General features: G+C 37.0%; 1 protein-coding gene across 10 annotated transcripts in view; it reads left to right on the top strand.

Annotated features, from left to right (window-relative positions):
* Positions 1–26777, top strand: part of MBTD1 (mbt domain containing 1) — a 78929-nt gene extending 52152 nt beyond the window's left edge. For 7 of the 10 annotated variants that reach the window (XM_020972583.2, XM_078156076.1, XM_078156073.1 and 4 more), the window contains 11 exons: positions 8710–8844; positions 9164–9252; positions 10304–10538; positions 11171–11226; positions 11568–11672; positions 12569–12716; positions 13602–13684; positions 14263–14497; positions 14933–15010; positions 18557–18748; positions 23476–26777. In XM_020972583.2, the coding sequence (XP_020828242.2) occupies positions 8710–8844; positions 9164–9252; positions 10304–10538; positions 11171–11226; positions 11568–11672; positions 12569–12716; positions 13602–13684; positions 14263–14497; positions 14933–15010; positions 18557–18748; positions 23476–23594 (1475 nt within the window). In that variant the 3' untranslated portion in view covers positions 23595–26777. The remainder of the gene's footprint in view (positions 1–8709; positions 8845–9163; positions 9253–10303; positions 10539–11170; positions 11227–11567; positions 11673–12568; positions 12717–13601; positions 13685–14262; positions 14498–14932; positions 15011–18556; positions 18749–23475) is intronic. The other 3 variants (XM_078156079.1, XM_078156078.1, XM_078156077.1) reach the window with 2 other exon arrangements.
* The last annotated feature ends 753 nt before the right edge of the window (positions 26778–27530 follow it).

Below are 27530 nucleotides of genomic sequence, written 5' to 3'. Positions count from 1 at the left end.
TTATTATGTAGGATCTACCAGAGTTGGGATTGAGAACCCAGGGTTACTCTCTGTGGCATTGATTCAGTGGAGTAGGACTGAAAAGAACATTAGGGATATATCCCAAGGAAATTGTTTTCCAAGTTGTTTTGTATAAAGATTTATGGCAGATATAGCAAAAAAACAAAAAACTCCATAGTTAAAAAGCAGCTAGACTCATTTTGTTAATTCAGTTTACATAGGAGTTTATAAAGTATTTCGAACCCAGATGTTCTTCCTCTGAATACAGTGCTTTTTCCACTGTTATTTATTTTGAAGTATCACATCACTATAAGAAAAGCAAATAAAAATAATATGCAGAGAAATTGTAAAAAGTCTTTGCATTAAATAACACAAGGTAGAAAAAGAAGTACTGAATCAATATATGCTGACTGCAGTTTTGTACGTGCATATGTGTATGATATAGAAAGGCAGTGTGGCATAGTGGGTAGCTTCATTTGAAGTCAGAAAGGCCTCGGGGCCTTCTTCTGACACATCAGAGGGAGTGTCATTTAGCTTCAGTGTCAGAGGTACTTCTCTTAAGACTGAGAACTGTTGCCATCCTGCACTGATAGAAGGAATTTATACTTATCATTACTTACATTTTCAAATGAAATCGCAGGTCTGGCCCCTCTTTTTTTAAAAAATGTGATGTAACATATTCATGTTTGAGATTTATAGAATTTTTAGACTCCGTTCATTCCACCTCAGTCCCACACAGGGATTGTCACTCATTTAAAACTGATACTCATGTAGCTAACTATAACCTGCTATCATACCACCCCTGCCTGTGCCTCATCCCTCTTAAACCTATACTGCTTCCTCACCTCAGACTTTACCTCCACCCAGCCCTTAGCACTTTCTCAGACCATTGCTCCTGCTCTGACTTCCCTGTCTCTCCAGTCTTGACCCTGTAGTTGGCCATTTCAGCCCCCACCCTTTTGCCATACATTCCTTGCCAAACCTCAGTCCTGGTTCATTCTCACCACCTTCCACCTCTTTATCTACTCAGATGCTGCTGAACAGTGCTGGGGGAAGCCACATAGCTGTGTCGCTTGGGTACAACACACACACACACAGAGTTGTTGTTCAACTTCAGCTGGGCCCATACTATAGTAAAATAGTTCCTAGACTTCCTTCTTCTTTGATTGCTCCCTCATTTTTTAGATAAGGAAACAGTACTTTATGAGTTAGTGACTTGTCCAAGGTCATTTTGTTAGTCAGTGACAGAATTGAAACAAAAGCCCCAATCTCCTGCTTCCTGGGTTGACATTTCTTAAGAGTGTAGTCATAATTCACCTTTACGTGATTTTTTTTAAGACTTGAACAATGTTCTCACAACATTTAAGGGAGTTATTTATCATCACCTATTTGCGGTTGAGGAACTGAGTCTCCAGATTAATCAAGTTTCCCGCTACAAGTTAAAGTTACACAAATAAATTAGTACCAGACCCAGGAGCCCATACTTAGTCTGGGTCTACTGATAGCACTTATTCAGTGTTCCTCTCACCATCCCATGTGGCATTATATTTCTTTTTGTTGTGATTGAATTTTTATTTTTTTCAGTCAACAAAAATCTGCCCTCTCTCCTTCCTACCTCCCACTCCCCCTCATTGAGAAACAAAAACAAAACTCCTGTTACAAATATATGTAGTCAAGCAAAACAAATTCCCTATTAGTCATGTTCCCCAAAAAAAATTATATAACATGTTTTAACATTCATTTTTTTTGAGTTCCAAATTCTCTCCCTCCCCCAGCCATTGAGAAGGCAAGTAAAATGATACCCATTATACATGTGAAGTCATGCAAAATATTTCTAAATTAGCCATGTTGCCAAAAAATAAAAAAGCAAGAAAAATAAAGTGAAAAGAATGCTTCACTCTGCATTCAGAGTTCATCAATTCTTTCTCTGGAGGTGGGTCGCATTTTTCATCATGAATCCTTTGGAACTGTGGATCATTATATCGATCAGCATAGCGAAGTCTTTCACAGTTGATCATCATTATAATATTGCTATTACTATATACACTGTTCTTCTAGTTCTGCTCACTTCACTTTGCATCAGTTCATGTAAGTCTCAGGTTTTTCTGAAACCATCCCCCTTATTTCTCACAGCACAATAGTATTCCATCACAGTCATATACCACAGCTTGTTCAGCCATTTCCCAAATAATGAGCATCCTCTCCGTTTTCAATTCTTTACCACTACTAAAGGAGTTGCTATAGACATTTTTGTACTTATAGGTCATTTTCCTTTTTGATCTCTTTGGGATACAAACCTAATAGTGGTATTGCTGGGTCAAAGTTTTGTAGCCCTTTGGGTGTAGTTCCAAATTGTTCTCCAGAATGGTTGGACCAGTTCACGACTGCATCAACAATGCATTAGTATCCCAATTTTTTCCCTATCCTCTCCAGAATTTGTCATTTTCCTTTTTTATCACGTTAGCTAATGTGATAGGTATGCAGTGGTGCCTCAGTGATCTGGAGCATTTTTTTCATGTTAACTTGATAGTCTGATTTCTTCTGAAAACTGTCTGTTCATAGCCTTTAACCTTTTGTCAATTGGGGAATGGCTCTTTTATAAATTTGTCTCAGTTCCCTATATTTTGAGAATTGAGGCTTTTATCAAAGAAACTTACTGTCAAAAAATTTTCCTAGTTTCCTGCTTTCTCATAATTTTGGCTGCACTAGCTTTATTTGTGCTAAAACTTTTTAATTTCGTGTAATCAAAATTATCCATTTTACCTCCCATGATCCTCCCTGTATTTTGTTGGGTCACAAATGCTTCCTTTACCCATTAATCTGACAAGTAATTTTTTCCATATTCCCCTAATTTGCTTATAATCACCCATTTAAATTATGTACACACTTTGACGTTATCTTGGGTCAGAAGGATCAGGAAAGGTTATCTTGTTACTTATTGATTTGTTGTCGTTGCTGTCTATGTATAAATTTATTTTTTTGTTGTAAATTTGATTCGATGCTAATCTACTGACATTCCATTGCTCAAGAATCTAGAGTTTCTCCCTTTGCTCAGTTCCAGCTGCACATTTCTCACCTAGCATTCAGGGCCCTTGAATTGGCATTCCATATTGGCCCCCACGTTACCTGGCTTAACCTATCTCCCACTCTTCCTTCACCTTTAGCACCACAGAGTCACATCTCCTTGTTTATCCACCCACATACCATATTCATTGCCATAGTAGTGCCAGGGGTGACCCAGGCCTTGCCCAGAGATCTCTTCCTTCCAGAGGCACCTAGCTACAGCACTGCCTATCTTCACCCGTGTCAGACACACAGAAGAAGCAGGCAGCCCTTGCCTGCCAACAACAATCCCTTTGAGACTGGGCATTCTTCATCTGTCACTTACCATGACTCCTATAACTAACAACCTCCAGCCACCTCATTCTGTCCCTATCCCTGTGTTACTCAACCACCAGCCACAAAGGAACAAATTCTCCTCAGCTGCTATGTCCTTGTTCTCTCATGCCCATCTTCTTTAGCCCTACCCAACCTTTGTCTCATTCCAGCCCTGCTAGAATTCCTATTCCATAGTGAACAAATCTCCCTTCATTCTGGACCTCTTTTCTGTCACAGTCCTTTGTTCTACTAGAGGTCATTTAAGATCTGACTTCCCTCAGTCCCTACCTTCACTCACTAGGCTCCCTGACACACGGGTCCTGGAGGGAAGAGTCAGTTTCCCTCTGCCATTTCCAGATTCTTCATTTACCGCCGTCACTCAGCAAGCTCCCTTCCTTTGAAACTCAGTTAAAATTTTCCACCAAATCCAGGTCATGGTCTCTACCTCGTGGTTTATTCTCTCCTCTTTCTCAAGAAGTTCAGTACCTGGTTTAATGTTTTCCTCTCCTTCCCAGCTCCTACCTTATGCTAGGATGTTTCAGCATTCCTTTTGAGTCTCCCTCAAACTCCATGACCTCCCAGTTCCTTAGCTTCCTTTGATCAATCCTGTGATCTTCAGTCAGCCACACACAGGGATTGTCACACCCTGCCTGATTTCATCATTACCCCCCAAGTGTTTTACTTCCTTCCTTTAAAACTCTGACTTTATTCTAACTAATCTTTCATGCCATCTCATTCTATGCTTCATCCTTCTTTTTTTTTTTTAGTTTTATTTATTTTTAGTTTTCAACATTCACTCCCATAAGCTTTTGAGTTTTCAGTTTTCTCCCCCTCACTAAGATGTCATGTGATCTGATACAGGCTCTACATATACATTCATATTAACATATTTTCGCGTTAGTCATGTTGTAAAGAAGTATTAGAACCAATGGGAGGAACCACAAGAAAGAAGAAACAAAACAACAAAAGGAAAAAAAAGATCAAATAGTATGCTTCAGTCTGCATTCAGACTCCATAGTTCTTTCTCTGGGATGTTGTTAGAGCATTTTCCATCATGAGTCTTTTGGAGTCATCTTAGATCCTTGCATTCCTGAGGAGAGCTAAGTCTTCTTAGTGTATGCTTCATCCTTCTTAAACCTATTCTTTGCCCTCTTTTCAACCTTCAGTCTCTCCACTCCTTAGTACTTCTCAAACCATTGCCCTTGCTCTGACTTCCCTTTTCTACCTTTCCACTCTTGACCCCCCAATTAGCCAATTCAACTTCACACTGTCCTCTGCACTTGAATCCCCAGGCCACTATCCCTTGCCAAACTTCAGCCCTGGATTATTCGTATGATTTACCTCCTCTTTTCCAATTCCTGTACTCCTAAATGGATCTGGGAAAAATCACTCAGCCAAGGGTTGACTGGGTGTGTTTTCAGTGCATGTTATCTGATCTTAGCTGGGCCCACCCTTTGGCAAGGTAATCCTTTTATTCTTGTTCAGGTGATTCCAGATCTCATTCCCCATAGTAAGTCTTCTAACCTTGTCTCTTCAAGCTTCCTCCTTCTCTCTCTCACCTTGAGAATCTTGCCTCTTTACCAAGAAAATTGAGTCCTGTTGTTTTAAGCTCTGTCTTCACCCCTTCTCTATTTCAGAATCCCTTGATGTCATCTACCATTCCCTGCTCCTTTCCATCGGTTTTCTGCCAATGAAACCTCCTTGGCAAGACCAGCCCCTCTACTTATATACTTGATGCCATCCCTTCCTATTTTCTCCAGCAGATTATAACTTCAGTCATCCTCTCTCAAATTTTCAAATCCTCTATCTATTGGTTCCTCCCTCACTGCCTCCAAACTTGCTCACATTTCCCCTTTCCTGAAAAAACCTTCACCAGGCCCTACCATTCCCTCAAACTTTTATCCTATGTCTCTCCTCTTTCTCAGCAAAACTCCTAGAATCCTGTCTCCTCTCAACACTGCACTCTGGCTTCCAATTTCACCATTCAAATGAAATGCTCTCTAGAGTTAGCGGTGATCTCCTGATTGTCAAATCTGATGGCCTTCTCTCAGTCCTCATCCTACTTGACTGCTCTGCTTCATTTGATATTGTTGACCAGTCTCTCTTTCTGGATGCTGTCTCCTCTCTGAATGGTCATGACACTGCTCTTTCCTGTTTCTCCTCCAGCCTATAAGGACCACTCCTCAGTTTTCTTTGCTGGATAGATCATCTGCATCACACCACCAAATTGTGATTGTGCCCCAAGGCCATGTCCTCCTCTCTCTGCAATCATTCTTGGTGTCCTCATCAGTTCCCCTGTGTTTAACTTTATGTTTATCTTTATGCTGATTGCTCTTTGATCCATATATCTAGCCACAATATCTCTTCTGAGTTCCATTCTCTCATCACCAACTTCATGTTTGATATTTCAAATTGGATATCCCATATCTCAAACTCATTCCTAGAATAGAACTCATCTTTTCCCCAAAACCCAAAATTCTTCCAAACTACCCTCTTTATATCAGACACCACCATTCTTCCATTCTCTTAGTTTGTAGCATTGGCATTATCCTCAACTTCTTACTCTTCCCTACCCCACATACCTGTTCATTTGCCATATCTTTCCATTTCTAACTCTATAACTCTCACATCATACATCTTTTCTTATGCAGCCACCACCTTAGTTCAGGCTTCATTACCTTTCATCCACATCATTGTAATGGCATTCTAATGGGCCTTCCTACTGCAAATATCTATCTCCTTACTCCAGTCTACTCTACAAAGTGCTTAAGTGGTGTTCCTTAAATTCAGATTTGACTATATGACTTCTATTAGCTCCCAGTTGTCTCTAGGATCAAATATAAATTCCTCTGTTTAGCTTTTAAAGCTCTTTGCAACCTGGCCCCCACCTGTCTTTCTAACCTCAATGGACATTGCTCCACCTCCCACACTTTGCAGTCCATCCAAATTGCCCTTTTTTATGTTCGTGACACATCTCCTTTTTCCATGTCTTTGCAGTAACTGACCTCCTATATCTGGAATGTACTTATTCATTACCCTCTACTTTATAGAATCCCTCTCCTTTCAAGATGCAGTTTAAGTACCATTGCCTACATAGAGATTTTTTTGATCCTGACCCTCCCTCCCTCTCAAACCACTCTTTAATTTTTATATATTTGTGTGTATGTATATATATAGTATGTTTATACACATACATATGTATATATGTCTACATATTTTTGTGTATGTGTGCACATGTGTATGCATATCATATATACACACATACCCTCGCTCTTTTCTTTAGATTGTATGTACATACCGCATACACAGTGTACACACACAAATGTGTACATATACATACAGATATACCTGGCACATGGCAGGCTTAATAAATGCCTGTAAATTGATTGCTTGATTCCTGACCATTCCCTTTTATTGTCAAGACCACCACCATCCTCCCAGCCACCGAGACTCCTCACGCTTTCACCCTCCAAAATCCAGTCATTTATCAAGTCATGTCTGTTTTACCTTCACAACTTCTCTTGTGTATACCACCTTCTCTGCTCTTAAACCACCACCACCCTGCTGCAAACACTTACCAACTCACACTTGGACTATTGCAATAACCTTGTAGTTGGTTTCATTTCCCACTCCTGTCCTTCTTCCACCCAACTGTCAAAATGATCTTCCTAAAGCTCAGATATCACCATGTCGCCTTGCTACTCAGTAAATCTAGTGGCTTACTGTTACTTCCAGGATCAAATTAAAATCCTCTATTTGGCATTTAAAGCCCTTTATAACCTGCCCTTCTCCCTACCCACCTACCCGCTTTTCCAGTCTTCTTACATGTTACTCCCCGCCATTTGCTGTATAATCCAGTGACGCTCCCTGCTGTTGGTTGCATAAGATACCCCAGGAATTTTCACTGGCTTTTCTCTGTGCCTGGAGTTGTCTCTCCCTTCACAGCTCTTCCTCCTGGTTTCCCTGCCTTCCTCAGGTCCTAGCAAAAATCCCATTTGCCCATACCTCTTAATGCAAGTACCTCCTCTTTGAGGTTACCCCCAATATATCCTGTCTATATTTTGTTTGTACATAATTGGTTGCATGTTGTTCCCCAGGCCCCATCTCCCTCATTGAAGATCTTGCAGTTCACAAAGATGGCCTTCTCTCAACTCTAGCATGTTACAAGCTTGCTGGACCAGAGAGTTTCGTGCTCATAAGCTATCTGGTATTAATCTCTTATAGCTAGGTCATAAAGAAGTGTCACTTATATGCTGGGCATCTTTGTAATATGTTAAAGACCAAGACAGTTAAGATCCAAGAACAGCTGTCAGATTTATATATTGTCCTTCCAGGAAGTTGCTAGCGCTATCTCTTGTGTTTTAGCTTTCCTCCTCACCCTTCATTTGCCCAGCCCATGGGATCTGTCCTTTAAAAAGTCTAGTTCAAATGTCATTTGTTCAGCCAAGCTTTCCTTAATCCCCAGTCACTTAAGCCAGGCTCCCCCCCACCCCCAACTCCTGGAAGCACAGGGTTGGTACTTCCCTTAGGTTCTCATAGAGTCTGTACTCTGATTATTTGTGTTGGTCATATCCCCCTTATAAATTGTCATCTTCACAAGGATGGGAACTCTGCCACACTTTGTACAGTGCCGTTTACATAGTAGCCACTTAATGATGGATAAATTGAATTTAATTTGGGTTTTTCTATTTGCTTTAATGGGTTGAAGCCACTGTGTAAGGATTCACATCTGGAAGTATGGAAGGGCCTAGCTTCCTGGCATAAGACTAGAGTTTTATTTTCAATAAGAATCTAAAATCTAAATTAAACTGTTATTTAACCATCACCTTCAGGGACAGAGGATAATTAAAGAAACAGTGATTTCTTTTTCCTTGATACATTGTATTACATTATTGGCCCATCATAGCTATAAAACCTCATTAAAACCAAATAAATGATGGGGAAATAGCTTTAATTGCCAGAGCTCAAATTTTTCATTGTCTTGATTTTTAAAAGTAATGGATCATCTAATTATCCAGGAAACTAGCAACTGCTTTAAAATATAACTTTAAGTAAATTACTATATAATATAATAATGAGTGCAGCCCCATTCCTTATTTGCTTCAAAAATTTAGTAATAGACATTCTAATAGAATTCATTGATTTCCCCCCCCCCAGAATTTGGTACAAATTGCAAGACCGAAAAAGAGACCTTTCTAAAGAAAGAATAGGAAATTTCATGTATTTTTCCCTAAATTTGCACCAATTATTATATTTTATTTTCCTTGGTAGCATCCTATTTGCTGCACTTAGGTTTTTTAATTTCCTTTAAACATTTCTCATTTCTTTCAGGTTATAATGCCCTTTTAAGATATGAAGGGTTTGAAAGTGACTCCAGCCTAGACTTTTGGTGCAACATATGTGGGTCTGATATCCATCCAGTTGGTTGGTGTGCAGCCAGTGGGAAACCTCTTGTTCCTCCTCGGAGTAAGTAAGAGTAAAAGAACTGTTGACTCACAATATTTTAAGTGAATATATCCCTCTTACCTCTTCAAATGCAATTACTCCAGGAATGATATTGCTTCTCTTCTATCTTAATTTATTTTCTAAATTGGTACTTTTGCTCTGATTCTTTTGCTAATTCATTCAAATGCATGCTAATTTTTAGGCCCTGAATTCCTGGGATATCTGGTACTATTGGTATTACTTTTTTTTTCCCTTAACAAAGAAGTCTGTTTATAAAACAGTTTCATGCCTTGTTAAATATGACTGGGTTTTTTTTGTGTGTGTGTTTTTTTTGCAATAGCCATTCAACACAAGTACACAAACTGGAAAGCTTTTCTAGTCAAACGACTTACTGGTGCCAAAACACTTCCCCCTGACTTCTCTCAAAAGGTAAAGCTTCCTTATGTAAATCGCTTTTAACTAAAGGCATTTGGAGTTTTTTTCAAGACATGTTAACCTGAAGCTTTTTGTTAATATAGATATGTTTAAAATCATAGTGAACTGATTTTATTATTCATTAAGCATTCTTCATAAAAACTATTTGAAAGAAATGCACATCCTTTTTAATACTTGGGTACATCAGATTTGGTCTTTGTGGTTTCTTCTTCCACTTGTACAGATTAAAACCCATTCACAAGCTTTTTTCTTGTGCTATTCATACTGATGTCTTTGCAGACTGATTATATGTTACATCTCTTCATGCCCTTTACATTCAGTTAAGCTGACCTAATTGTTATTCCTATATAACCTCTCTGTCCCCTCCATGCCTTTCCATAGGTTGTCCCCCATGCCTGGAATGCTTTCCCTCCTCACCTCTAGTTCTTGGAACCCTTAACTCTCTTCAAGACTCAGCCCAAGTGCTCTTCACTCTAGAAGCCTTTTTATATTTGTTCCCCCCATCACTTTGTATGAATTTTAGTGCACACATAAGTGTGTGTATGTGTATATGTAAACGAATGTGTATCCTTCTTACATGTTTGTTATGTGCATCCTTTTTACATGTTGCATCTCTCCCAGTAGAATGTAAGCTCGATAAGGACAGGAACTTTGTATCTTTAGAACCTAGCACAGTGCCTGATAGTGGTAGGCTGGTTGATTGATTGCAGAATCTACCTACCATTCTGGAGGTCATCTTCTGGTTCTTTTTAAGATCTTTAATATCAGTATACCAGTCACTGTCTGGTTATTGTCTTTTCATTCTTAGTGTGTCTACCTCCTTTATTGGTCATATTCCCTTTTGCTTTAATAATGAAATGGTAAATTTATATTTATTCCGGTGTACGTAAGAGGAGGCTTTGTAAGTTCCTTCATGGCAGGGTTAGTTTTATTTATCATCTTTGAATACCCAGCATGTAGCTTAGTCCTTTGCATATAGTAGGTGCTGAATAGATGTTTGTTGGATTGAAGTAAGTGCTTAGTTATTTCTTTCTTTGATTTTAAGGTGTCAGAAAGTATGCAGTATCCTTTCAAGCCTTCCATGAGGGTAGAAGTGGTTGATAAGACACATCTGTGTCGAACACGGGTCGCAATTGTCGAAAGTGTAATTGGAGGAAGATTAAGATTAGTGTATGAAGAAAGTGAAGACAAAACAGATGACTTCTGGTGCCACATGTATAGTCCATTGATTCATCATATTGGTTGGTCTCGAAGTATAGGTCATAGATTCAAAAGATCTGGTGAGCACATTTATAAAGATTTTTATTAAAAATATCAGTGAGATATAATGGAACTCTTCAAATATTTTTCTTTTCAAAATGTCTTAGATTTAAAATAGCCTTCTATTTATCTAAGCAGCTTCTAATTTAGTTAGTGAATATTTATACCAGAATAATTATGTCTTAAGTGATTAATTTCCTATACTTCCTTTGCTTGCTCTTGGTTACAAAATGTGCCCATAGTCATAATAATGATTGTTTTCTTATTCTTCAGTCTTTCAACTCATCTTTTAAAAAAACAAAAACACCTAAACATAGTTTTCCCCACTTTCCCATTTTTAATCAAGTTATTAGAAAGAAGTAAATTTGGACAGGCATTTTATCAGACACATTGGTAGCGCTCCTAAAATTAGGTGATCTAAATAATTCTCTACCTTGTTGAATATCAACACTCAAATTAACTTAATTCATTTAATAATATATGCACATGTTCTCTTCAGGAAAAGGACTCCTTAAGAGTAGTTTTGAAGTGTGGGAGACATGTGTTTGCTGTTTGAGGGCATCATGTGCCATGTAGGTTTTAAGACTTTCAAAGAAAGGTGGTTTTTGATCTTTCAAATGCTGACAGATTAGTATGTAACTTTTCCTTGTAGATATTACTAAGAAACAGGATGGACATTTTGATACACCACCACATTTATTTGCTAAGGTAAGAGATTTTTCATAAGAACCCTCATTTGTAAATTAGATTTGAAAGAGGGTTGTGGGTATTTTCATAAATTAGTGGAAATCACAATTATATGTTCATTTACAAAGATTAAGACTTTGTAATACATAGGTATCATAAATCTCTATTATAATTGCCCTAAAATTCTGTCTTATTTCCTTGTGTTCCTTTAATGTTATTGAAAGTTTGAACAACAATATTAGGTAGGTAGGAAGCTATTTCACCTCTTCTCTGGTGAGCTTTTTTAAAATGGGTGCTGTTTTGCAAAATACTGCAGCAGCACTTTTGCATTATAGTAGATGTGCTTTCTTATAATCCTTTAGGTAAAAGAAGTAGACCAGAGTGGGGAATGGTACAAGGAAGGAATGAAATTGGAAGCTATAGATCCTCTAAATCTATCTGCAATATGTGTTGCAACCATTAGAAAGGTGAGATGATGAATGTAAGTTTAAATAAAAAGTGAGTGTTGACTGGAGCTATATGGTTACGGCAAAAAAGTGGAAGCTGATTAGATTTGTAGTGAAATGTTTATACATATATGCTTATGTCTGAATCTGTACTAGGAAAAGAGAATGCCAGTGTTAACCCAGATAACTTCAAAGTAAGTTTTACTTCTTAACATAAGTCATCTGTACAGCACTTTGCAAAGATTGTTGTTTTGAGATCACATTCTATAGAGGGACACTATGGCAGTGTTTTATTCCACAGTGCATCCTGTGTTACAAGCAGTTTAATTTATTTCCTGGTCACTGGCCCCAGGAAAGAATTGTAAAGCAATCAGAGTTGGTGCTTGCAGTGTCCAGCTTCCTGGTCTTACAGCAAGTGTTCCATCCCTACTTCCTACATTTACATCTTCCCAATCCATGCTTAATTTATAACCTTCTAAAGGGTCTAACACTGAATTCATAATCAGATATAAATAATTAGTAATCATTTAAATTCTTAATATTCCTAAGGATGTTTGCATTTTAACAGAGTTCAAAACCCTCAACAGAAAGAATAACATTCTAAGGTATGGAATTTCAGCTATCCACCAGAGTTGGGGAATATTTTAACTTTTTTTTTTTCCACTTATGTGTAGCCCTAGCCCTAGTACATACTGGATTTTATACTGCCAACTGAAAATTAATGAAATTGTGTATTTGAATTAGAAAACATAAAAATCTATGAGTATAACCTAAGCCTTTTTTCACCTTTATAATTAGATTCTTCCAGTAGATTAAATAAAATTCTAGATGAAAGAATAGTCTAGATTCACTTCTTTTAACTTGAATTCCTAAGAGTGTTTCCTAATTTCAAATATTTGGGCTTTTAATTCATAAAGGTGCTAGCAGATGGATTCCTTATGATTGGGATTGATGGATCAGAAGCAGCAGATGGATCTGACTGGTTTTGTTATCATGCAACCTCCCCTTCTATTTTCCCTGTTGGTTTCTGTGAAATTAACATGATTGAATTAACTCCACCCAGAGGTATCTCACTTTAACCTAAAATGACATTTCTGATATTGTACTGTATTTTTTATCACTACTTTTTTCTACTCAGTATCGTTTTGGTGTTTATATGAAGCTTATCCAGTGTTATCCTTAAAATCTGTACATAATTTTTAAAAAAATACATATTGCAAGGCTTAATGGACAACTGTGCACTTTGGAACATTTCGTTTTGGGTCTGTGTATAGTTTTTTAATTTATATCAATTGATAGCACCAGATAATGTTGGGAAAACCAGATCTAGCAGATATTTGGTGCAGGAGGTAACAAAGACTATTTTTTACTACACACATCTTTAAGCCTTAAGGGCAGCTTCCCTCATTAGATTTTTCATTGAAAACTCCATTAAAAATGCCTTTTTTAAGATGTCAGGCTATCTCATCTAAACAAGTGGCCACATAACATGTTTCATGAACTATTCTCCAAAGAACTAAAGAAAAAAACTAAATGAGAGGGAAAAATGCAAGATTGTTTTGCTGTGTTCCCTTTTCTCCCCACAAAACACATGTAGAAATGACCCCACAGTCTCAAGAACTAAACCAGGCCTAAGTGTGAGAACAGACGTCTGTAGCTTCAGGTAACACTTGAGTTGAGAAAGATGCCTCTGCAAAAAGTGTCTTGAGTCAGCCTCCATCCAGTTAATTTGGGCCCCAATGTCTATTTCTAGGAGGACAAAATTCTCATAACTTAGGGGGAGCAAGGAAGAGTTATGTAATTCTTTAGAAGTACAGGAGACAATGCCTGAAGTTGATTTAGATTACCCTTCCCAAAACTTGCAAGATTTTTATTTATTCTTTATCTGCATTTTTAATGTTTCAGGATTTGTAAATGAGTTTCCACTTAGGACAATGCTGTATTTTTCAGGTTATACAAAACTTCCTTTCAAATGGTTTGACTACCTCAGGGAAACTGGCTCCATAGCAGCACCAGTCAAGTTGTTTAATAAGGTAAAAAGAAAACTGTAGTTACCGACTTGTAAAGCTTTTTGTTTTCAATAGCTTTATAACTAGTCCTTAAATGCTTCACTGTCTTAATTTATAACTAAGGAACTATCTAGAAATCCTGGTCATTTTTGTATAAATTATTCCTGTTTATTTCCCTTGCATTACTTTTGGTTTTCATAGTTTGAGTCAATTCAACAGACATTTATTAACTAATTACTAAGACTTAGAATTGGAATAGAACTTGGGAATCGGCTAGCCAAGGCCAAACATTTTGGTTTGTGCTTCCAAAAGAGAAGCTGTCATTTACATAAGACTTTATGGCTAGAAGGCCCTTTTCACACACTATCTCATTTGCTGCCTACATCCCTGTGACGGGGTCTAGTGCAAGTATTGTTCTTTCCTTACAAATAAGGAAATTGAGGTTTATCATTTAAATGGCTTGCCGTGCATCACATTGCTACTGGAGGCAGCACTTGAACCCATTCTTCTGGTTCCAAGTCCAAGGGTCTTTCTGCTGTCCCTCACTGTCTTCTTGTGTGGCTTCTACTGTCTATCAGCTAGAATATTCTTTTTCTTATCAGGATGTTCCAAATCATGGCTTTCGTGTAGGAATGAAATTAGAAGCTGTAGACCTCATGGAACCACGCTTAGTGTGTGTAGCCACAGTAACTCGAATTATTCATCGTCTGTTGAGGATCCATTTTGATGGTTGGGAAGAAGAGTATGATCAGTGGGTAGACTGTGAGTCCCCTGACCTCTATCCTGTTGGATGGTGCCAATTAACTGGATATCAGCTGCAGCCTCCAGCACCACAGAGTGAGTTGTTGAATTATCAAAAATTTTATTCGTGTTTTTTTATTTTTAAATCTGGATCTCTCCAAAAGTACATATTTTATGTTTGCCCTTAATTATACTAATTGTATTCTAAGGCTGTGGGACTGGGGCATAATTTCCCATGTCTGATTAAACAACAGTGTGCCATAGCAATCCTGAACTTAAGGGTCAGAATTGTAAAGTGCAGATCAAAGTAAGATCATTCATCAGACTAAATTAGTATACTCATTATTTGAAAAAGGGCATCATGTCTTAATATTCATGACTTCACTAGAATCCTCAGTCATATTTATGAAGCTTTAATATATATTTATTTTTAGAATGTTCTCTTATCAGAATATAGAGTACAGTTCATTTAAATGATGGTTGTTGTCATGAGTAAATACCCAGGACCATTGTTTTTCTTTTATTTTTCAGCATCAAGAGAGAGCCAGTCAGGTTCATCGAAGCAGAAGAAGAAGGCTAAGTCACAGCAATACAAAGGACACAAGAAAAGTGGGTCACCAAATGTTAATATGCATTTCTTTTTCATTGTTAACAAATTGTGGGCAGTGTATGTTCTCAGGGGAAGTAACATGCTTGTTGAAGTTGATGATTATACATTAAGTATTATGCTTAAAGGTGCAGTATGCCATAAAAGGCAGATCTTTTTTTCAGTAAACAAGAAATGTCTTGGGGGTTTTTTTCAATTTGTAGGAAAATGGTTAGTGTATTTTTTTTAATCTCGCATGGTAAAGGAAGATGATTGCTGTAATATTGTTGGACATTTGAGTAGGATTTCATGAATGACACTTAAAATTCTAAGTAATCTATTCCAGATTTTTCCTAATTGTTATAATAGAAATTAGTTTTTGGAACAGAGTGGGAGCATAATGAATCTATCCAGCCTATAACTAAAATTTCTGTCAAGAAATAGTATTCCATTGTTAAGAAATCCAGGCTGCTTATCAACAAACAAAATTTGTGCAGGTTATATGCATGTCATAACAATGGAAGAGTGGTTATTGCTGGAAAAGACTGGCCAACAGTATTTTTAACCGTATTTTAAAACCTTTTTTCCCCCGTAGGGGATTAGCTTGAATGTATAATTTCTTTTTCCTTGCATCAAACTTGTCACATAGTCGTTCATGCCAAGAAACTAATTTGTTCATATTGATTTAGAGAATTTTTTTTTGAGAGTAAAGATGCAATTTAGAATTAGAAACAACTCCAGATTTTTCCAGTTGATTTATCTTATGTTCAAATGAAAAGTGATCATTATCATCAACTGGCAAGAGATGGGTAACATGATAAAGAAGCCTTCATGCCCTGTTCTTCCCTTTCTCTTATTTTTAGTCTAATATTCACTGTGTTGATAATTTGAAGTGAAGTATTCTTTCTCTTCCATCCTCTTGCCCTTGTAGAGACGTTTTGGGCCAAAGAAAAAATTTTTCCCAAAGCACAAAACCTTCCCCAAACTCCATCCGTCTGTGGTGTTATTGAAATTGTCACACACAGCCCAGAATTATTTGCAGGCTAGACATTTGCCAGATCTAGCATTTACCTAGAATTGTTTCCATAGCACAGCATATAGGAGTGGGACTTCTGACCCCATCAACCAGGAAACTTAACTAAAAGTTATTCCAATAAAGGTATGAATTTAAAGGTAGATTGTAAAAGGTATAATCTCTAGGCTTACCATAAAGGTTTGTAACCAAGATTGTCTTGACTATTTCTTGTTTGAAATTTTTTTATGTCGGAAATCCTCCTTCCAAAGTAGAACTATATTCCAGCCAGTGGCTACGTGAAATTTTATTTTCAAGATTAATTTCCCAGTCTAGTGAACATTGTGTAACTGACATATATACTTGGAACACAAATCTTGCAGATTCTGTACCATATATATGTTGTGAGTGTTGTTTTAGACTAATTGATTCAGATAGGCCCTAAAAGAAAAGATTCCGTTACAGAGAAGTGATAGCATTGTTAAGTGTGTTTTTAATGACGTGGTTCATAACAAGACTGGATTCAAGAATGGTCTTAGCAGAAGATGCAACATTTTTATTTCATTAGCATTTCAGCTCCTCTTAGTTGTGTGATGTCTTTCATAAAGCTTTAAAGCACTCTCTCAGAAATGGGCAAGAAAAGAAGTATAAAGGACCATTAGATTATCTCCTTGTGGCTGTGCTGAGACCACCTCTTGATTCTGTGCTAGTTAAAGAGGAGGAGAACCTTTCTCAGATACTTCAGATCACATTGCCAGATAGGATAGAACTGATCCAAGGTCCATCTAAGAAAATAAAGGGTGGCGGTCTAAATAAACCCAGGCACACAAAGCACCACAGCTTTTACAGCCAGAACTCTATTAGTAGTAGACATGATATATGAAAATAATAATTTTAAAATAAATAATTTTATTTTCATTGTGTGCAAGTGGAATTATGTAGTGGTTATATGGTTTGTACTTCAGCTTTAATTCTTTTTTTTCCTAAAACATCCGTTATTGCTTCAGTAGTACTTATTTCTTTTGAAATAGGAAAGGTCTAGTTGGAGAATCTATTGTTCCGAATTGTGCACTGGGATGTATGTGTTCTTTCTATGAGCGTGGTTGCGTGTTAACTAGTATTTTCTAAAACAAGGATAACAATCCTAGAGATTGTTCGTGGTATATAGTCTCAAAAACATCTTTGAGTTAAGGTGCATTCATTATAAAGTAAGGAAACTGGCATTAACTATATGCCTTCTCATTGGCTGTTTTAGTGATGCTAATCTTAGTAGTTTCTTAGTTTTCTGTGGTTAATAACTTGCATTTTATTCTCTGGTCAGATATTAGTGAAGTTTCAAGGGGATGGACACATGGCTTAGGATTAGCAATTAAGAAATCAGTAGGAAGTTAATATTTAGATTGGTTATAATGTCATTTTAAGTAGTAGCAATATGCAGCTTTGGTTTGGCTTTTGCCCTAGCTATGTAAACATAGGCCGTATTTGGTCTTCTTACCTGAGATATTTTAAACCCTGGAAGAAAACTTTTGTTGGCATCTTAAATATATATGTAGTATGGTAACCTGTTGCTACTTTTATTCATTTAGACCAATGGTGTCAAATTCAAATAGAAACATGAGCTGCTATACCATACAAATGATCCACAATATGCAGGCCACATATTTGCTTAATTTTAAAATACAATATTATTAATGTTTTATTGTATTTTTATTTATTTTGTTCAAGTATTTCCCAAATACATTTTAACTTGGTTCTGGCCACATAAAGGAGTGTTGTGAGCTGCATGATTGACACCTCTTATATAGACTGTCCATGCCTTGCCTTCTTACCAAATAGACGGCAGTGTTTTGCTTTTTTGTTTGTTTTTTTTTAAATAATTCAAATGTATGTGCATCAAATTCCGGAACGTTTTTGTTGATGGTACAAACATTGGATGAGTCTTAAAGCTTATGTTCCTCTTGAAGATGAAACTGAAGCGTGTGATGCATTTGTGATTGAGATGAAATTCGATTGTTTCTGAATATGTGTACAATCAGAATTTTTGTCTTAGAAATAGTTTTAGAACAACTAGCTCAACTTATGTGCTTTATGAAGAAAGATTTTTTTTTAATTATATAGGTACATTCATATCTGTGAAATCCTGTCACACACTCTGACTTCACAAACAATCACACTTTCCTTCCTAACCAAACACCAGTATTTGGGATTTTGTGTGAAGTGGTGCCACTAAGCAGGATTTAGAAGAACCTCTCCCATTTGTTAGCAGGTTATTCCCTCCAAGATATGTCTAAGGATTTTTCTTGGTGAAAGGAAATGAACCAGCTGTTCTCCCAACCCAATCAGTGCTCTCTGTAGTTCAAATTTTGCTTTTGTTTTTTGAACTGGTTCAGGATTCAGAGCCTGGGATTTTCAAACTCCCAAAGAAGGAATATAGAATCCCATGTTTTCAGAGTGCCAACCTTGTGCTCTGTGCTCCACAAACTTTCCAACTTATTTAATGCACTTTTCTTACCACACATGTAAGTAAAAGCTTACTTTAGTCTGACTTAATGTTTAGAAAGGAAGATGCCAGTTGGGAAGAAGCCTGTCAGTTTGTCGAGCCTGCCCATGACAGGCGGGGTGCGGAGGAGCCTCTCTGGTGACGAAGAGTTGACTCCTCCTCCATATCGAACCCTTCCAGCACAGACAGCCCCGGAGGCCTTCCCACCTCCCAGCACTAGCCGAGAGTTCAGTCCCAGCCTCAAAACAGGTAATTAGTCACATCAGCACCTCAGGTACTGCAGATGGTAATTTTACTGGGTAGGGTGGTGGGAGACAAAGCATGGTCTGGCATGAAAGATGCTGACTCATTAATTTTTTTTTTCTTTTCAATTAAGAAATTCATTTTCATTAGTGCTTGGTAGTTATTTCACTAGATAAATCATATGGAAAGGATTTTTGTTTTGTTTTAACCACTTTAGAGCTTTAGATCAGTGTAGAGCCACAATGTCAAATAATTAAACTAAAAGATAACCAGGATTTTTTAATGTAATTATACTTTATAGTTTCATTCAAAAACTACAGAACATTTTACATTGTGGATTTCTGTTGGATTCGAATTCCTGCAAAAGTGGGATGTATTAAAAAATATCTGATTACCCAAGGCCAAAGGTAAAGATTCATTTAACAAACCCATAGCATTTCATAACATCACATTGACTGGGAAAGGAGCTCTCTCATGAGACTGGAGTGTATTTTTGGTGCTGATAATAGTTTAGACCAGTGAGAAAGAACTGTCAGACTTGGAGGAGAGATGGTATTTTCAAAGTCAGCTTTGAAGTTGACTGCTGAACTTAGCTATATTGCATTTCTGTAATTGTATATCTTTGTGCCTTCACAAGCTCCAGCAGTTAAATAAGTACATGGCATTTGGTACGAGTTTAATTCTTATAGGCCAAGATCATGCCTAAAGCATGTAAGCTTTAAAGGATGTAAAGCTTGGAGGATAAGTGCTGAGAAGGTTTGTCTTTCCTTTAATTGGTAAGACCTGACACAAGGTAATTATTGAGTACTGAAGAATGAGTTGCCTTAACGAAATATGATGGAATTGAGTCTTATAAGTCTAGGTTAGATGCTCAAAATCCAGATATTTGGTTAGATTGGAATCTGTACATCTATGCAGTTATGTTTAGACTACAATACTTTGTACTTATTTTAAATATCACTTCTCTGCTGAGAGCCTAGATGTATGGGACTTAGTACCTGGCTCTGAATCCTTTTCATTCCTTATTTTGCTAACATTTGTGGAAATGAAAACTTCGGTGGCATTTGCCTTACTATAAACATCCCAAATGTTTTTTGTAGAATAGGCATGCATCTCATCCCACTTCCATTGTTTGTATAGTTTCCTTTTCATTCCCTCTAAAAATTAGAACAAGATTTTCTTGCCATTTAGAAGAATTTCTGTGGCCTACTTTGCATCCATGAGAACTTTAAGTCCAGCATTATCTGTCTTGCCTAGCAGAAGAGGAAGCCTTCTAAATGTCGTTCTATTGTGTTTTTGACATTTTAGGCCCACTAGCTCCCTAAAGTTATTTGTTTTGTGATACATTATTAGTATCCGGAATGGTCTTTGACCTTGTAAGTTTGAAGCTTTTTTGAAAATAATTAGCATTTTGAGAGTTTTTTTTTTAAACACTGATGATTTTCCCTATCTGTCTCATTACATTGGCCCAGGGGGTCTGAATTTGGCTTCTGGATTTGTAACAACCCTTAAGTATTAAAAATGAGTGCTTCTGGGTAAACCATGTGGCCTAGCAAGAGTGTTTTCACCCCAATTCCTGCAGCAATATATATATACTAGAAATATGTATAGAGCTGTAGCTGTATCTATAGATACAGTAGCCATAGAGCTATGAGCCTGTGCTTTGTGGCTTTGTGTAATCTTGAGTGGCTCTGCTTTTTTAACTGAATATTGTGGTTTAATAACATCTCTTACAAGAATTTATAACTATGGGCTGTGTGGTAAAATGTGATTTAGTTTTTTAGTTCTTGCAGTGTTAGGGATTTAGTGTCAGGGTAATGTTAGAACTGCCTCTTTTAAAGTTTACAAAGCTTCATTAAGCTATGAAAGTTGCTTTAGCGTCTTGGGAATTAAGGTTAGGAGCTGAGGAAGAAAAACAAGCCATGAAAACAGACTAATAGATTTTTATTCCAGGTAGATGAAATATATATGTTGAACTAGGCTCCACTTAAGTGAATGTGTCATCATTGTCTCCAGCTACTTTTTTAAGCATATCATTTTCATGTTTAGAGAAGATAGGAGAATGAAAACTAAAAGTTTGTTGTCGTCTGCAAGTGTAGGTAACATCAGGACATACTGTGGATGTTCCACTTATCTTTCTTATATTTGAAACATCAGTCTGAATGTAACTTAGGTTCCAGTAACACTTTTCTCATTCATTTGGTCATCATATAAAAAAAATTCTTTTAATCGACCTTTTAATGTGGGTACTGCACCTTTAATGAAACTTGGCCATTTTTTATTTTCATTGGGCTTTATTTTCATATACTCAAGATGCTCTTTGAATGTTTCTTTTATTTGGGTGATAGATTTGAAGGTTAACAATTGAACACTTATTGTCACTATCCATAATACCACTCATATCTTCAGTGATGCTTTTTAAGACAAGAGGGAAAGAAAAAACACATGAGAACTGGTTTCATTTACCTTTCATCTGTTTGTGTTTGAGAATTCTTTGGGTAACTATAAGTACACTCCCTTCCTGCCCATTAACCTCCAAGAACATGAGCATTGTTACAAAACAAATAACAAAAAGCAAAGGAATTAAATAGAAACATCTTCTAAAAGATTATTTTCTAATCAGTTAGTAAAAAGTCAGAGATGATTGTTATTTCACAATCAAAATCAAGGAATTAAATATACTTAATTGACCTCTTTTTCTGTATTGAATGATTTGATGAATCTATTGGATTCTTGCATTCTGGAAAACCAGAATTAGTTCTTACAGGACAAGTTTACCTGTACAAATTTATTTTCTTAGATTTTTTTAGTATAGGCAGTTTTTTACTTATGAATGACAAAGCTAAAAGTGATACATATGCACAAGTAGACACATATACAGCCTCTCTGATTGCCGTGAAATATATCATGAACAAGCTTGGAATTTTTAGAAAAGCTGTGGCTTCAAAAGAATAAAGGAAGTTTTTAAAAGTAGAAATGGCCTAGAGAAACTGCCCTGGAGGAAGAAGTCCCAAACATAGTTGCCCTGTCGATGACTACCCAACCCTTGGAATAACTGACCATGCTGCCTGAACTTTTTATTTCATTTTTACTCCTAAAATGCCAGTGATGAAAATGAATTTGAGTTAGCAAGCAGCTGCTTTTTTAAGCTACTATGGGAAAACTGAAAGGTGATGGTATTGAGAGTTCCATAAAGATTGCTTCTTGCTATACTTAGGAATGGGAGGCTTCATTGGGGGATGGAAAAGGGAGGAGGCTGGAGTTGTGGGAACATGGACTACTTTGGGGACAAAGGTAAAACACACGTGCAGAAACAGAATCCACCCTAGAGTGTGATGGTCAGCCACACTATAGAGGAAAAGCACTGGATCAGAAGCTTTTAGAAAGACCATAACCCTAGAACAGGAAGGGACCCTTAAGGGCCATCTGGATCTTGAAGGGAAAACACGGAAGCCCTAAGGTAAAGTGACCTGCCTAAGGTCACAAAGGAGGTAGAATAAGGGACAGACTCCCAACTTCAATTCCACAGCCCACCTCTGCCTCCAATCTTCATGGACATCAAAAGCCTGGAAATTCAGACCTCAGCTCTGCCATTTACTGGCTTATGATTTGGGACAAGTCACTTCCATTCTCTAGGTCTCAGTATCTTCATCTATAAAATGAGGGAGCTGAACTAGATGATTTGTAAGTCCCCTTCTAGCTCTTAATATATGATCTCCAAGAGTCTTATCTTAATTCTACAATATTAATCAAAGGCAGACATTACTTTTGCAAATTTTGCTTTGCCTAGGCCAATTCTGCCTAGAAAATGGAAGAGCAAACTCTTCTCCTTCCTTCTTGCTTGTCCCCTTTCCCTCTTTTTTTGTCTCCATCCCATACCTTGGGGGCTTTCTGCTCTCAAAATACAGAACTCAGGCAAGTACTATATCTGCTGTGTTATGTGTTAAATGAGCATTTATGAGCTGGCCTGGAAACAATTTGACCTTCTTTTATAAAAACAACCACTGCCTTGTTAGAGACTGATTTAAAATTAAAAGATCATTAATCAGTTTCTGCCCAAAAACATTTCACTGAAGAAAAAAGGCCTTGTTTTAAGACATCAGTTTCACACTCCTAATTTTCATATTATTGATGCCCACCAGTGATCTTTCTGGAAGTCTTAGGTAGTTGTACATATTTAGAAATGGACATTAAGTTTTAACCCATTTTATTATGACCCAGGAAATAAATGTTCATTAAAGTTCCCCCAGGGAATATTATAAATACAAAATAAAGCCTATTTAATGTTTTTAATCACCAAAATGTAATCATCAAACATTATTAGAACATTAACTTCATAATTCTTGTTTCATTCATCCTCAAGGTTAAATATAGACTCTCATCATTCAGTAAGCATTTGTTGTATGAGATAAGTGCTTATTGAATGAATAGCTTTGCACATGATTATCATCCATATAACAAACACTGTGGTGTTATACTCGCCATGGAAAGTGCTCTCTGAGAAACACCAGATGTCTGTCTTTCATATTTGCACGGCTTTTCACTATCTGCTAATCTGCTTTATCATCTTTGTTGCTGTAAGCACCTTGATGCTCATATTCACAGTTTAGTATTTTTTAAGTTACTCAAGGGATGAAGAAGGCTCCTTATCTATACAGTTGGCTAGATTGGAGGATAAAGGACATGACTGTATTAGGTATGTATGTCTCCTTTTTCTTTTTCTTTTAACGTAGTGACTCCATTGCAGCTGAAGGAAGAGTTGCTAGATGGAGAGGAATACAGCTTCCTCCAAGGGGCTTCTGATCAGGAAAGCAATGGCTCTGCCAGCTACTACATCAAACAAGAGCCCTGAGGTGACAGCTCAGAAGCCAGGGGAAGGGAGAGCTTTCTGCAGGACGAATTTATTACCAACCCAACTGGACAGGGGGACAGTTCTGCTGGGTCACTTTGCTAACCATAGAAGAGATTTAAGTTCTGGATTTTTTGAGGTGGGTGGGGAAACTATTTTAGTCAGGGGAAAATTTTTCAATTTATAAAGATGGACATTTTTGTGTTGTATTTGAAGCTTTTGAAAGAATTTTGTAATATTTTCCAAGTTTGGATTTATTGTGCATTGTTAACAAGAACTGAAATTCTAACTTTTTTGGTAAGATAAAAAGTTTAAGTAACAGGATTGCAGGAAACGATTTAAGAAGGATATAGTTGCAAATACAAATGAACTGTCATTACAAATGAACCTTTTTTTGGTACAAGTTGGGAGATTTTGGAATCTTCGAAACTATGCCAGTCACATCTCCAACTTCCTCTGCTGCAGAAATATGCAACCGATGCCCTCACGGAAGGAGCATCGCCACGTAGATCACGGAAGGTGGGACAGATTTTTGAGTTGTTGGCATTTTATTGCAGACCATTTTAAATGTTTGTACAGAAATGTTTTCATTCTGGAAAATGCTCAAGAAAATTTGTTTGGAGTTCTGTGTGAAGCTGGAAGAACTCTAAATACTTTTTACAAGTTATCTTTTTAATTAGAAATGATCAAAGTTATTTTAACACTTATGTGTTAATTAAACTGGAATGGTTAACATGAGCTTATGCATAGCATCTTTGTCTTGGCAAAGTGGGGTTGGGGAAAAATGCAAGATTGTCCTAAGTTTTTCTTTTTTCTAAAACACCCCTACAAAAGAGATAAGAGGTTCTGTTCTTTCCTCTCTGACATCTCCTCCTTTCTCATTCTGTGACATGATGTTTAGCATAAGCACACCCCAAAGCCAGATGTTCTGTATTAGCCAGAAAGTGGAAATGGAGCATCTTCTAAAGCCAGAATAAGTCTAAATTTCAGGATCATTCCAGTTATGCTTTAATTGTTAAAAAGTTATTGAAAAGGAATGTGTTCATTCTCTTAAAAATTCCCACGTACTGTAAAAACTGTGTATCACTACAGCCAAAACAAGTTCTTAACAGAAGTAACAACTGATTTGGACCATGTAAACATTCCTTGTTTTAAAGTGTATGTGGCTTCTTTTAAAAGGGTGGTGGGAGGGGGAATGTGTGCTCTCTGCATTTTTAAGCTTTCTACTGAGTTGTGACTGAAAAAAATGGAGAGTTTTAGCTTTTACCAGTAAGGTTCATTAACTAAATTCTCAGGAATTAACTGCGTGTGTTCTCTAAGTGCTTCTGGGCCTTAGCCTGTCCCCTTCAGAGTGCTATATTGACCATCTCCTCTGGAGTATAGGTAGATAGTAGGTAGGGCTAATTAGAAAATAATCAACGTGATTAACCTCTACAGTCCTTCAGCCTATGGAATGCTTTAAAAAATGTTAACAGAAAGCCCCAGGAGACTGTTTTAGGTAAGTTTTTGTTTGACTTTTAAAAGTGCATAGAAAGTTGAAAACCAGCAATTTATTTTCTAAAATATTGCTCTAATTTTGGGTACATAACATTGGTAATACGCACAGGTTTACCTCATTCTATGCAAGAGGGGTTAATAACATGTGGTTTTGTAGTTGCTACTGGAAGTAAAATTTGTTATTTATCTCGTAGGAATATATGGAACCCCAGTGTCAACATTTCTTAATACTGACCTTTTGGGGCATGTAGGTCATATCAACAACACTAAGTTGATTCTCATGTGTCAAGTGTATGTGAATTCAGCTGTTAAATTACTGGTTACTTACTTGTCCAAACTAAGAATGCTAAGGAGGACCTAATCCAAATATAGTATTTTCAATGCCTCCTAAATGTTTAACTTTCAGAATCCTCTTATTAATCCGAAAACTGGGAAACTTCCAAAGGAAAGGTAGCAGTTGTCTTAAATCAATCCTCAGGCTCAGTGACAAATTCAGGATTCTGAGCCCATTTAACATGGGCATAAGAAGCCAAAGTTTTGTGGCTTACCCCACCTCCCCATTGAATACTTAGATCTTGAGGTCAGTACAGCCTGGGGTTGGGGAGTCTACAGGGAATTAAGATGTAAAGCAGGAAGGTCAGATCTGAGGCCAGCCTGTCCTAGAGGTAGTTCAAAATGCTCACTTGTAGCCCAGACACTGTCAGCTTCCAGTTATAAAGCTAAACCAGGCACACTAAGTGGTTAGAATCTCCCGTCCAAATGGCATGTTTTTGTTATCATGATAGTGCAGGTACAGCTTTTATTGTTTCAAAACTGTGACCAAATGTTGGAGGGGACAAGAACTTTGTGAGGTCATAAGAGGAGTCCCCCTACTGCAGATGATCATAAAATCATCTCTTTATGAGGCTTACAAATTTTATGTCTTAGCCATAACTTAAATAGTACAACTTTTAATAGCCCCATTTTCCTTTACAGTTCAAAATGTACTGCTGACATTGAGTTTTCTTTCCTTTTTCCCCAAGTTGGGATTTTTGGTAGTTTAAACTCTTTAACCTTTTCCTTGCTGTGTATGAGGAAAGCTAAAGCTGTTATCAACTTCTTGTTCTACGGATACTAACACGGGTTTCAGTGTTTGTTTGTTTTGTTTTAATTATTATTATTATTATTATTATTACTATGTGATGTGAATACCCTTTCCCATCAATATTTGTATTATGGTGCTATATATTTGGTGATGATCCTTTAACATTGGGAAGGGATTTTTAAATACTGTGATTAAACTGGGTTTTCTTCCTTTAATTTTCATATTTTAAATAAAGCCACAGTCATTTATACAAAAAAAAAGCATCTGTCCCTGGGTAGATCTTTGGGGCAGAAGTCAAAGTAAACTACATAGGGTTTTTACATCATTTCTGTATGTATTTGATATATAGATCAATATCTGTACAAATTTAATCTTTTATTTTCTTGGTAATTGTGTGGTCAGTGGGAAAGTGTTTAAAACTTTCTCATGAAGTGTACATAACTAAGTGAAAAATGCTTTTGGAAAAATTTATGTTCCTTTCATTTTTACCAAATTGCAGATTTTCAGCATGGATGTGAAAAGCATTAAAATTATAACTTTGTGTACAAGATGAAAATAATTCACTAAACTTGCCCTTTTTTACACAAAATAAAATGTTAAAGTAAGCTTTGTATGGGTGAAAATTTACATTATTTATATTTTTGTTTTCTTGTTTTGCTGCAGGCAGTCTTCATTCAAAGAAAACTTTTTTTTTAATTACTAGTTTTATTTCCATTAACGATGTCTTCATATCTAAAATATTTGTGTCATGAAATTTTAAGAACCTTCAGGGGTGTGGCAAAACCAATTTTGTATTTTGGGGTAGATGGTTAATGATCCTCTATGCCCCAAACCAGCCAGCCCCACTCACTGGATATTTGATTATGTTATGTTCAACCCAGCTTTTGGACATATCATTCCTTCACCTTGCTTCAGAGAGAGGCCGTTCAGTCAGCCGACAGACATTTAAAGAAATGACAGGATTTTAAATGCAAGGTAATTATGGAGGGCACTAGGAATTGAGAAGATCAAGAAAGGCTTCTTGTAGAGTGTAGAATCCTGAGTCTTGAAGGAAGTAAAGGATTCTGTGAGGAGACAGTAAGGAAGAGAGGACATTCCAGGCACAGGGGACAGCCAGTGCAAAAAAGAGGGGACAGATGAAGTGTTTGATGAGGAAGAAAGAAGGCCAGTTCACCTGGACCATAGAGTGCAGGATAAAGAATAATACATAATAAAGCTGGAAGATCTGGTTGTGAAGGGCTCTAAAAGACAGCAGAGAAGCCCCTGGCGTTCCAGTGCAGAAATGGCATCATCAGAGCCAGGACTGAGGAAAAGGTGACTGTGTAGAGGATGGATTGGAATGGGGAAAAACTTGAGGC

Source organism: Phascolarctos cinereus, unplaced genomic scaffold (genome assembly GCF_003287225.1).
Source record: "Phascolarctos cinereus isolate Bilbo 61053 unplaced genomic scaffold, phaCin_HiC Scaffold_5;HRSCAF=322, whole genome shotgun sequence".
Lineage (NCBI taxonomy): Eukaryota > Metazoa > Chordata > Mammalia > Diprotodontia > Phascolarctidae > Phascolarctos > Phascolarctos cinereus.
This window is presented reverse-complemented; position numbering and strand designations above follow the sequence as displayed.